The sequence below is a fragment of the Galeopterus variegatus genome, unplaced genomic scaffold, assembly GCF_000696425.1.
Source record: "Galeopterus variegatus unplaced genomic scaffold, G_variegatus-3.0.2 Scaffold5411, whole genome shotgun sequence".
NCBI classification, from domain to species: Eukaryota; Metazoa; Chordata; class Mammalia; order Dermoptera; family Cynocephalidae; genus Galeopterus; species Galeopterus variegatus.
In genome coordinates, this window is record NW_007731522.1 from 244,262 (window position 1) to 258,564 (window position 14,303).

A 14,303-nucleotide genomic window follows, 5' to 3' on the forward strand; every position below is an offset into this window, starting at 1 on the left:
CTTGGACTATGGGTAAAAATGGGAATTGAGAAAAGGGTTCTGTGGTGAGGGCCATGGAAGTTCCTGTTCAAGTGCAGCAAATGAAGCATGGGCTTATCTGGTTATTAGTTCTGTCCCAATCAGACAGCTTGTTATCTCAGATGTAGATGTACTATGATTTTCCAACAAAGTATAAAAAAAAAAAATCTGTAAAGTCAGGTAAAAATATACACCTGAAAAATATATTGGTATACTGCATACAGCTTTACTTTTATTCACAGTCAAAACTTTGTAAAAATTAATGCTCCTCAAACACTGTCTTCACCTCATTCCCCTGATTAAGCAACTACAAACAAGAACTCCGCTTTGTCCTATACCCCTATGTCACCCTCTCTCTGGGTTGAAAATCCACTGCAGCAGGCAAATCACTTTACTGTCTCCCCGTAATGGTCAGTAAGTGGCCAGACAGACAGTAACTCTGTAGCTGTGCTCCCCCAGCTGTGCTCCCCAAACAAGCAAGTGTTCTGTTCAAACTCAGGCACAACTCAACCTGTCCCTTTAAGCTTTTCTCTACCTCACTGCACTTCAGTCATTCCCTTAGTCGTTTTTCCTTTAGCCTTTAGTTGTAAAATCAGATGCATGTTAACATACTTATCTTGTAGTTTTTTTAGTTCATTCACTTATTTTTCTTATCTGCCTAATTAAATTATAAATCTTTGAGGACAGGGACTAGACCTGAAATTTTTCTATATTACTCATAACAGTACAATTAATCTATCCACAATAAGTGTTCAGTGAGAAAGGTATGCATGAAAACCTGAGGTAAAGGGGTCCCTTAACCAACTATGTAAAAGGCATAGTAGTGTTCTTTGATGGGAAAGTAAAAATGTTACTACCTATCCTCTTATCCCTCCTCCTGGATCCTCCCATAGTCACCTCCCTCCTGGGGTTTGGGGTGTGGTAGAGCAAAAGGAGGTTTACTGCACGTGCTAGGCCACCGGGCTAGATGACTAGATCTACTTGCCATTTATGTCTAGGCTCGTTAGGGCATGGTCCTGAGCCCTCTTTTCTATCTTCATTCACCCTGAGGTGAACTCATCTAATCCCATGGCTTTAAATTCTATCTCTATGTCGATAACTCCCAAATAAAGATCTCCAGCCCTGATCTGGACCCCAGACTCTAAGAACCAACTGCCTACTCAGCAGCATCTACCTGGATGTCTCACAAGCAGCTCTTACTTATCAGATTAGAGATGAATGCTTGATCCCTCTGCCCCATCCCCAAATCTGCTCCTCGTCCAGCCATCCCAATTTTCAGGAAATGAAACCATTCCAGGTCATCGTCTTTGTCACCTCACTGTCCTGTACCTCTTACATGAAACCTATCAATAAGTCCTCAAGTCTGTTCACCCCCTCTACTTTCACAACCACCTAAGCCACAGCACCTTTCACCTGTGCTATTAACTACCCAAATGGTCCCCACTTAGCTTCCTGCCGACACTCCAAGCATTCTCCACTTAGCAGGAAGAGGGATTATTTTAAATGACTATTTGATAATAGGACATCTCTGCTTAAAACTCTTCAATGGTTTCCTGACTACTCTTAAAAAAAAAGAATCCAAAACCCTTAGTGACTGATTACGATGATAAACAGCACAATAAAAATGGCAGTTAACATTTATAGGTGCTTATTGACAGCAGGTATTGTTTCATGCAATTCAGCTGTGTTAGCTCATTACTCCTCACAACATTCTAGGAGGTACATGGTCTTCTTATTCCTGAACTCTAACCCGCAACGGTTAGACCAGCGACATGACGGAGCCAGCTCACACCTGACTCACAGGAGCCTATGACATGCACCTCTGCCTGATTCCACATAGCGTGGCATCATATTGGTAGCTTTATTCTCCCCAGAAAGCCAGTTATGAAACATTTCCCTGCACACCCCGGGTCAAACCCACCTTCCGTATGTTCTCCCTACATCCTCCTGTCGGCCTTCTCACACATCAGCCACATTACATGATCTTGTGGCAACTGTCCACTGCTGCCCACCTCCCTGACTAGAATGAAGCTCCCTGAGGTCAAAAACGTGTCTGTCTTATTACCCCAGCACATAGGACAGTACCTGGCAAAAAACAGGCGCCCAAGGGATGTTTGTTAAATAAGTAAGAAACCTGTCATTCCAGTCCTTCTCAGCTATAATGAAAAACATCTGATGCTCTAGCTTGGCAATGCAACTCTACAGTTCAAAGAACTGAGTGTTAAAACAGCAAATTGAGAACAAATAAACTGTGGTTTAGTCTGGCAAGTTTAGCTCTGGGAAAATTAAGACTTCTTTTAAACAAACAAAATGACAATCAATCCTGGAAAGAAATGACTGTTTTTGTTTCACCTGCAATGAAGATCGGCACCTCCAAGATCCTCAGCCAACACCTCCTCTCCAGTCGCTGCTTTAACCTACAACAAGGATAAAAATCAATGGTGAGACTAGTCCATTGGAGAAATAAAAATGCAAATCTCCTAACCTGACTATATCTTTCTTTCTTCCACAGAGCTAACGAACATTGTGCTTTCTCATTCCACCCACCAAGCAAACCTAGAGAATATTATCTCTAGTCTACAAATGAAAAATCTGAACCCAGAATCATGAAGAACTTGCCCACAAGCCCCATGTTGAGCCAGGCATTTCTGAGCTGAAAGCCCATCCTCATAAACGCCTCAACACACGTGGTAAAGCCTTTGCCTGTGCATGTGCTCCTCCCACTGCCTGGTGAATTCCCATTTACTCTGTAAGTCCCACCTTGAGTCACCTGGTCTATGCAGCTCTCCCTGAGCCACCCAAGCCTCCTCATCATTAATGTCACTCCATGGTATTAGAGTAGTGCTTGACCATTGTGGTCCAAGAGAATTCCACCTACTCCCTCCAACATGGCACTTGCCAGACTGTATTTCAGGCATTTGCATGTATCTCTGTCATCTCCTCTATACTATAAGTTCCTTGATGTCAGGAATTGTGATTTATTCATCTTTAAATATTCAATAACTATGCTGAAAAATTCGAGTTACTATCCCAAACTCTGTGCAATACCTCAAAGGTGGGAAAAAATCTCCAAGATTACCTAAAGCTAAGATCCAGCAGAATATGACCAAAATGAAAGAAATCTCAAGTAATAAATTGAGAATGATTTAATTATAGCCTGAGAAATTCTAACAGGAAAAAAAGAAAAATCATTTAAAGCTAAATGTCAACCTGACCCCTTAGGAACTGTTTATTGATTCCTGGGTTGATTAATATGCTTCTTTTTCTTCAAGCAGAAAAAGCATGTATTAGAATAATGAACATTAACCTAAAATACTGCACAGAGATGACTTATTCACGACATCAAAAGCTCTGTCTTGAATAAAACATCTTTCCACAGAGAGAGGTAATTAAAATGTTCACCTCCAATTATTCCACCCCAAGAACTAAATTCTTGCTTCTCTTCTTTCCAAAAAATTCAGTGTAAAATAGCATTCAGTCCAGACAATAACGAATTATAAGAGATGCCTGGTTATTTACAGTTGTAAAAAAGGAATAAACAACAGATATACCATATTTATTTTCAGGGATCTAACATCAGACTTAAACAATAAGGATTTGTCATTGGTTAATATTTATTGAACACCCATAACATGTTTGATACTGTGATAGGTGCAAAGATCATAAAAGTCAAAGAAATTAAAACAGCTCATTCTACTAAATAATAAGTTCAGAAGATAAACAAAAGACAGGAGAACAAAAAGTTCCTTCAAAAACTTACCTTATTACTGTCAATTTTTTTCAACCACTCTAAGCTACTGATAGCAACAGCAACTGAACTCCACACTATGTATGAAATCTTCAAAGACTTTTCTCAACTTTCAGTAAAACAAGTGTCAGGATTTAGAATTCTCTAGCAAACGAGGCAGCTGCTGCTGCTTTTTCCTACACTAAACAAGGTCCTTAAGGTAGACTACTGAACAAGGTTAAGTCTGAATCCACTGAATGGACACTGTAACTACTGACCCTCAGACAAAATCTTCTTTCTAAAACACTCAGCATTATCCTAGTATTATGATGTTGCCTATATTCCCAAAAAGATGTTTTCAAAGTTTAGTCATCTCTTTACTCATTTTCTAAAGAAAAATACACAAGAACCACTCATGAAAGTTTATACCCTTTACTATAAAAAGGTAACGAGTGCATCTCCCTCTCATTAACCAATGACGGCTCTTACACAGACCAAGAGAAATGTTAAAGAATAGCAACACTGCAGGCTTTTTGAATAATGCCTTGAGACTTTAATCATATTTGAAATGGCAGCTCTTCAGGCTTACCTGATCCTCAATAGAAGTTATTAAAAATTAACACAATCATTTAACATTTAACAACACAATAATTTTAATCATTTAAAAGTCTGTGTAACACAGACTTTTGAACCGATGAACTTATTTTTTGAAATATAATTCACATACCATAAAATTCACCACTTTAAAGTATACAATTCAGTGGCTTTTCATGTATTCACAAGGTTGTGAGACCATTTCCACTGCCTAATTCCAGAACATTTCATCTCTCTCAGAAGAAACCTGTACTCATTAGCAGGCACTCCCCATTCCACCCTCCTCCTAGTCCCTGGCAACTACTAATCTACTTTCTGTCTCTATGAATTTGCTTACTCTAAATATTTCATAGAAGAGCGACCACATGATATTTGTCCTTTTGTGTCTGGCATAATGTTTTTAGGGTTCATCCATGTTGCAGTATGTGTCAGAACTTCATTCCTCTTTATGGCTGAATAAGATTCCATTGTTTTTACAGTATAAGCTTATCGTTTCCATGACTTTCTTTTCACCTATTTAATATTCTTGGCAAATTTTACTTATACAATGGGAAATTTTGTTGTAAGGAGTAGTAATTTCCAGTGTCTTTATTCCTGTGAAGCATAAGATCGTGTGACATAAGCACAGCAGAATACCAAATGCATTACTGAAAATCACTGGAATGGAGCTGCACAAAGGGCAGGTGAGGAAGAGCCTAGGATGACATAACCCAGTCATCAGTGCCAGCATCATGGGCAGGTGACCAGTGAGGTTGCACATAGACCCACTCTCAGAAGGGACCCACAACTGGAATTTAATGTTCTGTGGGCATCCTTTTGAAATTGTTAATCTTTGAATTCTTAAGCACTGAAATTCATCTTTGAATTTGTTTTGTAAGTGACATCTGAAGGGACAACGGACTATGTGTGATAAGGATTGAATTGTGTCCCCCAAGTTTTATGTATTAGAAACTTGATCCCCATAGTAACTTCTGAGGGTTGGAAATCCTTTATGGTAATTGAAAGGTGGCGCTTTGAAGAGGTGATTAAGTTGATAGCTTGATGATGGTCATGGTGTGGTTTGGGGGGCTTTAAAAGGACAGCACAGGAGGAGCTCTCTCTCTGCTCTACCATTTTCTGTCACATGAGACACCTGCATTACTATGAAGCCACCACCAAAGAAGACACTCACCAGATGTGTTACCTAGACTTTGGACTTCTCAGTCTCTGAAACTGTAAGCAATAAACTTCATTTTCTTATAAATCATCCAGTTCCAGGTAATTTTGTTATAAGCAACAGAAATGGACTATAACAGTGTGTGTTGGGGTGTGGAGCCTCAGCTCCTGCCTGGTTGCCTCCTACCACCTCCCTGGAATGGCTTCTTGGCTCCCTGCTTCCCTCCAGCTGGTACCTGGGCCCTGGGAGTCCCATATTTTCATTTTTCATTCATGTCTGCAAATTATGTAGCTGGCTCTACCAGTGGTTCATACAGATTGCTAGTATCAGAAATTTAGAGCACCTCTCATAGCTATTCTATCTAACTTGTTCTCATTTTTTATCTTTGAAAAACTTAACCTTTTTGAATAATTCATATATTCAAAAGGCTCAAAAAGTCAAAGTTCTTTCTCCCACCCTGTTTCTTCTCCTCTACATTTAAACAATATTTATTGTATCTTTTCCAGAATTCCTGTATCCATATACAAGCACATAAATGTGTATTTTCCTCCATTTTATACAAAAGGTAATACATCGTATGTAATCACCTTGCTGTTTTTCTTATCAACCTGTTCTTGACCTTGAGTCAAACAATAGTAAAGCTGAGTTAAATGAAGAAATAAGGAGAAGCTTACTTATGCCATGATCATCCAATGAGGACAGAATAGTCCTTTCAACATATGATGCTGGGACAACTGCATATCCACATGCAAAGCAGTGCTAGACCCTCCCTTACACCATACCCCAAAACTAACTCAAAATGGGTCATAGACCTAAAGGTAAGAGCTAAAATTATAAAACTCTCAGAAGAAAACAAAGGATTAAACCTTCATGATCTTGGATTAGACAAAGACTTCTTTAGAAAATACAAAAGACAAAAATACAAGAGACAAAAGAAAAAAAATACATAAATTAGACTTCATCAAAATTAAAAACTTCTGTGCTTCGAACAAGGATACCATCAAGAAAGTGAAAAGACAATCTTCAGAATGAGAAAAAATATTTTCAAATTATATATCTGATAAGGGACTTGTATCCAGAACATGTAAGAATTCTTATAACTAAATAAAATGACAAATAGCTCAATTTAAAAATAAGCAGAGGACGTGAACAGACATTTCTCCAAAAAAGATATACAAATGGATAATAAGCAAATGACAAAGAGGAAATGACACCGATTCTTTACAAACTATTCCAAAAGATTGAAACAGAAGCAAAGCTTCCAAACACATTCTATGAAGCAAACATCATCCTGATACCAAAACCAGGTAAAGATATAACCAAGAAAGAAAACTACAGGCCGATATCCTTGATGAATATAGATGCAAAAATCCTCAATAAAATATTAGCAAACAGAATACAACAACACATATGTAAGATCATTCACCACGACCAAGTGGGATTCATCCCAGGGAAGCAAGGTTGGTTCAACATACGCAAATCAATAAATGTGATCCACCATATTAACAAAATCAAACACAAGGACCATATGATCATCTCTATTGACGCCGAAAAAGCATTTGATAAAATCCAACACTCATTCATGACAAAGACCCTTTATAAATTAGGCATAGACGGAAAATATCTCAGCATAATCAAAGCCATATACAATAAACCCACTGCCAATATCATCCTGAATGGGGAAAAACTAAAAGCTTTTCCTTTAAAAACAGGAACCAGACAAGGATGCCCACTCTCACCACTCCTATTCAAAATAGTTTTGGAAGTTTTAGCCAGAGCAATCAGAGAAGAGAAAGAAATAAAGGGCATCCAGATTGGAAAAGATGAAGTCAAACTGTCCCTGTTTGCAGACGATATGATCCTATATATCGAACAGCCCAAATCATCTACAAAAAAACTCTTAGAGGTGATAAAAGAGTTCAGCACAGTAGCAGGATACAAAATCAACACACAAAAATCAGTAGCATTTCTATTCACCAATAGTGAACAAGCAGAAAGAGAAATCAAGAAAGCCTGCCCATTCACAATAGCCACCAAAAAAATAAAATACCTAGGAACTGAACTAACTAAGGATGTGAAAAATCTCTATAACGAGAACTACAAACCACTCCTGAGAGAAATTAGAGAGGATACAAAAAGATGGAAAGACATCCCATGCTCCTGGATTGGAAGAATCAATATAGTGAAAATGACTATACTACCCAAAGTAATATACAAATTCAATGCAATCCCCATCAAAATTCCAATGACATTTCTCTCAGAAATGGAAAGAACTATACAGTCATTTATCTGGAATAACAAAAGACCAAGAATAGCCAAAGCAACGCTGAGCAAAAAAAAATAAAGCTGAAGGTATTACTCTACCTGACTTTAAACTATACTACAAAGCCATAATAACCAAAACAGCATGGTACTGGTATAAAAACAGAGACACTGATCAATGGAATAGAATAGAATACCCAGAAATCAACCCACGCACTCACTGCCATTTGATCTTCAGCAAAGGCATCAAGTCTATTCACTGGGGTCGGGACTCCCTCTTCAGCAAAGGGTGCTGGGATAACTGGATATCCATATGCAGGAGATTGAAACTAGACCCATACCTCTCACCATATACTAAAATCAACTCAAAATGGATCAAGGATTTAAATATACACCCCGAAACAATAAAACTTATTAAAGAAAACATAGGAGAAACCCTTCAGCAAATAGGGCTGGGCACAGACTTCATGAATATGACCCCAAAAGCACGGGCAACCAAAGGAAAAATAAACAAATGGGACTATATCAAACTAAAAAGCTTCTGCACAGCAAAAGAAACAATTAACAGAGCTAAAAGACAACCAACAGAGTGGGAGAAAATATTTGCAAAATACACATCCAACAAAGGACTAATATCCAGAATATATAAAGAACTCAAACAACTTTACAAGAAAAAAACAAGCAACCCAATCAAAAAATGGGCAAAAGAGCTAAGCAGGCAATTATCTAAGGAAGATATACAAATGGCCAACAGTCATATGAAAAAATGCTCAACATCACTCAGCATCCGGGAAATGCAAATCAAAACCACACTGAGATACCATCTCACCCCAGTTAGGATGGCCAAAATCCAAAAGACACCAAAAGATAAATGCTGGCGTGGTTGCGGAGAAAAAGGAACTCTCATACATTGTTGGTGGGAATGCAAAATGGTGCAACCCCTATGGAAAATGGTTTGGAGGTTCCTCAAACAGTTGCAGATAGATCTACCATATGACCCAGCTATCCCACTGCTGGGAATATATCCAAAGGAATGGAAATCATCAAGTCGAAGGTATACCTGTTCCCCAATGTTCATTGCAGCACTCTTCACAATAGCCAAGAGCTGGAATCAGCCCAAATGTCCATCATCGGATGAGTGGATACAGAAAATGTGGTATATCTACACAATGGAATACTACTCAGCTATAAAAACGAATGAAATACTACCATTTGCAACAACATGGATGGACCTTGAAAGAATAATACTGAGTGAAACGAGTCAGGCAGAGAAAAAGAAATACCACATGTTCTCACTTATTGGTGGGAGCTAAAAAAATAAACAAATTAATTCACCCACAAACACACACACACAATTCCTTGAACTTGTTAAGACAAGTGAACAGATGCACTCGGGAGAGTGTGGCGCTGGGAGCGCAGCAGCGCTCCCACCGTGGGTTCGGATCCTATATAGGGATGGCCGGGGCACTCACTGGCTGAGCGTGGTGCGGCCAGTCTCAAAAAGGACAAAAAAAAAGAAGGATTGTTTTTATATCTAATAATAATACTTCCTCTAAACAATTGCCACTTATCTCACAAGGATACTGAAATAATTCTTCAAATGAGTGCTACTAATATTTTGTGTTACCCTGAATACAATACTTTCTAAATATAAAACTAATGTTAACTCTACAACTAAAAATCTTGCTCAGAAGAAAGTTGATTATGTTGAAACTGAGTGATGTGTAATTTTCTCTACTTTTGTGTGTTTAAAATTTTCCATAATAAGAAGCTTTTAAAAATCTTGCTCAGAGATTAGTATGGCACAAAGAATAATAAATGTGGGTTTGGCTAATTATCCCTAGACAGGAACAAAAATAATATTACCAAAGAAAAATAAGAAAAGTATGTAATGAATATTTTTTTAATTATCATATAAAATCAGTTTTTGCTACTAATTCCAATAGTCCATCGGTTTTTGTTATAGTCATGCAAACATCTGTTTTGAAAACAGCATGCCATACTAGTATTAACCCAAAAAAGAAATGTAGATGAGTAAACATTTTTCCATCTAAATGGCTGTCATGAAAAGCATTTTTCCTTAACTAAGGCTTTCACGTATGTTATTAAAAGTGGCTGCAATATTTGTCAACATACTACCGAAGCGTTTGTCACTTATTGTTTTGCTTATCAATCACCCAGAAGTTTGTTTTAAAGATACCTATGGCTACAAAACTCTTACCCATGAACACCAGGAAATAGTCATCATAACAGTGTTTATAATAGCAAAACCACATTTTGAATTAATAAACGAATTGTGGATAAACAAATGTTTAAATGAACAAATACATTCTTAAAAAATCTGAGAAAAAAATAACAAAATGAAATGTTAGCACTTAATAAACTCAAGTGGTAGGAACACGAGTGTTCTGTTCTATTATTCTCTGTACTTTCTGCATGTTTGAAATATTTTATGGGCTTTTTAAGGTTCTGTAGGAAGAAAAGGACACAATTTCACCTTATCACCCTATTCTCTGTACTAGAACACCAGGTTCTGCTCAAACTATTTCAGTATCCAGAAAGAAAAAAGTCAAGGAACTTAGAGAAGAGTGATAATGATGTAAGAATCTAAAATGGAACAGTTATCAAAAATAAGACCTAAAGAAATAAGCAGGCATAGCAGAGTTCCATGAAAACAACCAGAGAGAGAAAGGAGAGGAAAGAATAGCAACTGTCAGCAGGTATTCCAAGACCATGCGGGTGGCAGATGAGGGGTGGAGGAGACAAAGAAAGAGGGATTATTTCATCAAAATGTAATAGGCTGGAATGAGAGAAACAAAACTAAATGCCATCATACCATCTGCTGTGGACTGAATGTCTGTCTTCCTCCAAGATTCATATGGTGAAGCCCTAATCCCCAATGTGAAGGCATCTGGAGGTGGAGCTTTTGGAAGGTAATCAGGTTTAAAGTCATGAAGGTGGGACCCCCACGATGGGATTAGTGTTCTTATAAAAAGAGGAAGAGACAGGAGATCTGTCAGCCATGTGATGACATACCAGGAAAAAGGCCCTCTCACCAAGAACCTGACCATGTTGGCACTCTGATCTCTGGAGACATCCAGCCTCCAGAACCGTGAGAAGTAAATGTTTGTTGTTTAAGCTACCTAGTCTGTAATAATTGGGTAAAGCAGCCTGAACCAACTCAGACAACATCTGGGTGGAGTAGAGGAGGGGAAGGGAGACCCACCAACTAGTAGGAAAGTCTCAAAAATGAACAGCTGACAAATTATTAGCACCAGAGCTTCCACTTCGCAGAATTTTGCCATATTGCCATATTGCCATATTGCTAGCAGCACTTCAGATGCATTTTCTCCATATGCATCTCTGCAATCAAGGAAATCAACAGACCACTTCTCTGACACAGCTAATACGTGCTCAGAAAAAGACAGGACACTGTGTTAGGCAGACTTCTAAAATGGCCCCCAGTAATCCCTGACCTGATATTTATATCCTGTGTAATCCCTTCCCCTTGAGTATGTGGTGGATCTAGTGATTTTCTTGAAACAGAGTATGGCAAGTGGTGGGATGTCACTTCTGTGAAAAGGTTATGAGAAACTGTGTCTTCCATCTTGTGGTCCCTCTCTTGCTGGCACTCTTATCTTCTCACTTTCTTGCTTTGATGAAGCCAGGTGACATGTTGTGAGATGCTCTATGGTTAGGCCATATAGCAGGGGACCGAGGAAGAACTGTAAGCAACAGCTAGTAAAGAACCGAGTGAGGGGGCCGGCCCATGGCTCACTTGGGAGAGTGTGGTGCTGACAACACCAAGTCAAGGGTTAAGATCCCCTTACCGGTTATCTTTTAAAAAAAAAAAAAAAAAAGAACTGAGTGAGGCCTGCAAAGAACTGAATCCTGCCAACAACCACGTGAGTGAACTGAGAAGTGGATCCTCCCTAGTCAAGCCCAGAGATGACAACAGCCACATGAGGGACCCAGAGCTAAGCTGTGCCCACACCCCAAACCATAGAAACCACGAGATAGTAAACATGTTATCTCACACTGCCAAGACTTGGGATAATTTGTTCCACAACAATAGATAATTAATACAGAGATTAAAACCATCTATCTTAAGTGACTACAATTGAAGCACACCTGAAAACTTAAGACGGACTTTGTTTAGAAGTACTTTTTTTATTGTTGCTCTTCAAAGAATCTATCTGTAAACTGTTCATCTATTCCAGAGATGGGAGACATCATAAGTAGAATTCTGAACCATCCCAGAGAGTAATGGGAAACCAGTCACAAAAGACCACTGATTGTATGATTCCATTTATAATAAATGTTCAGAACAGATAAATCCATAGAGACAGAAAGTAGATTAGTGGTTGCCTAGAGAGACTGGGTAGAAATGGAGACAGAATGCCAATGGAGTTATGAAAATATTCTAAAATTGATTTAATTCTGTGAATATCCTAAAAACTACTGAAATGTACACTTAAATGGGTGAATCATATAGTATGTGAATTATATCACAACAAAGCTGTTACAAAATTTTTTTAAAAAGAGCTAGAGTTTTGAGGGAGGTTTTGGTGATGGGACACAATAACTAACTACATTGTATACTGACAAAATAAAAATTTAAAAAAAAAGAGCTAGAGTTTTGAGGGAGGTTTTGGTGATGGGACACAATAACTAACTACATTGTATACTGACAAAATAAAAATTTAAAAAAAAAGAGCTAGAGTTTTTAAGTATACAGGAATCGAAATTCTCAAATATTTTATTAATAAGAAAGAGGTCAGGCCGGCCCGGTGGCACACTGGATAGTGCGCCGCTTGGGAAGCGCGGCGGCGCTCCCGTCCGAGGGTTCGGATCCCACATACAGACCGGTTCCCGCTCACTGGCTGAGCGAGGCGCAGGGGCAACGCCGAGGCTTGCGATCCCGTTGCCGGTCCCTGGTCCGGTGCGGGGGCAACACTGAGGGTTGCGATCCGTTGCCGGACACGGAAAAAAGACAAAAGACAAAAGACAAAAAAAAAAAAAAGAAAGAGGTCATTCTAGTCACAAGTATATAATAGGCAACAAACTTAATGTTGCTAAAGCAAATTCTGACAACAGAAATACAAATTAAAGACAAAGACAAGAGAAATCACCAATCTATAACCAGTCACTGTCATATAATTGCTTCTCGTCGTTTGAGTCACTCACTCACTCACAAAAGGGGACAGAGTAAATGGGTACCAAGAAGAGTTCTGCACTGGGTCTGCTTCTTCCTCTCACAAAGCACAGGGATCCCAGGGCCAAACAGCACTGAAAATTTTCCAGGTCCCAAAGATTCATTTGTGGTACAACAAAGATCTTACACAAGGCCACACTGGACAAGGCTCGCTGGACGAACGATCTGGACCCCAGAAAGAAAACTCTGCTGCATTCTCCACAAAGAGGATATTAAAAGGAAACGAGGTACAACGACCATAAATTTTTCTGACCACACTCAGAGGACAGTTTTGCCTTGCACTGGGGGTACAACACAGCCATTTTGCCAGAGACATCACAGGGACCCTCATCTGCATCAGGACAAAGGTGAAGTCCAAAGAACTCCACTGAGAGGCTACAGCACACCCAGTCCTGGTGAGGTGGCCTGCTCTGTGGCAGGAACGAACCAACACGTCCCTCTTGCAGGGTGAGGAGGCCCACCGTGATTCTAAGACTTGAATCAAGAGCAAAAAAGCAGCAAGAAGGCTGAGGATGATGTGTAACTGACAGTAACAATACTTGTCACCTCCACAGAAGGCACAGGCAAAACTCTGAGTAAATGGAAATGAGAAGCTACAAAACAGAGGTAATCATCTGGAAAAACTTCAGAGAAAATTTAATTACCCTTCAGGTCTATCTGAACAAATGGAGACTGGTTCTCATTGTACCAAAAACAAATTATATATCATAGGGCAGCCGCCTGCCTGCCCTATGGAAAGCATCCTGTACAAGGAGTCAAGAGATTTTGTATCTAATTCTGAGAAACTAAGTGAACTCCAGGCCTCTATTCTCCCCCTGCATAACTGTCGAAGACTATTCAATTCAAGGGAATACTGTGATAAACATAATATAATTTAGAAGGGGAAAAAGTCCCAACTGCTTGACAGAAAAGTTAGTAAAAATGTAATAAATGCTTTTTAAAATCTCTCATCTTCTTTTACCATTCAAAGTAACTGTGGAAAACAGATACTTATATATCACATTTTTCTTGCTTCTATCTGAAGAGTTACTATTAAAATATGAAAGCCACAAAATACACACTCAGTTGTCCAGAATGTAAGAACATTATCAACCATCCTGACTGATCAACACCACTGATTCTGTCGCATTCATGCATCCTGTGCAAACTGGACAGGGCGAAATGTACACAGAATTCAAAAAGTCCATCCTACCCCCAACGTTCTGTTTCTTCCTCAGTCTTTTTATCAGAGAATTTATCAGAGAGTCTCAAAGTAACCAAACAGTAACTTTATTTCTCCCAGGCCCTATCTTTTTCACAACAGATTGAAATGCATTTTGGGGGGGGGGGGG

General features: G+C 38.9%; 1 protein-coding gene across 1 annotated transcript in view; it reads right to left on the reverse strand.

Annotated features, from left to right (window-relative positions):
* MCCC2 (methylcrotonoyl-CoA carboxylase 2 (beta)) overlaps nucleotides 1-14,303 on the reverse strand; it is a 36,659-nt gene that overhangs the window by 18,625 nt on the left and 3,731 nt on the right. The window contains 1 exon segment of the mRNA XM_008589398.1: nucleotides 2,371-2,435. Coding sequence (XP_008587620.1) covers nucleotides 2,371-2,435 — 65 coding nt within the window.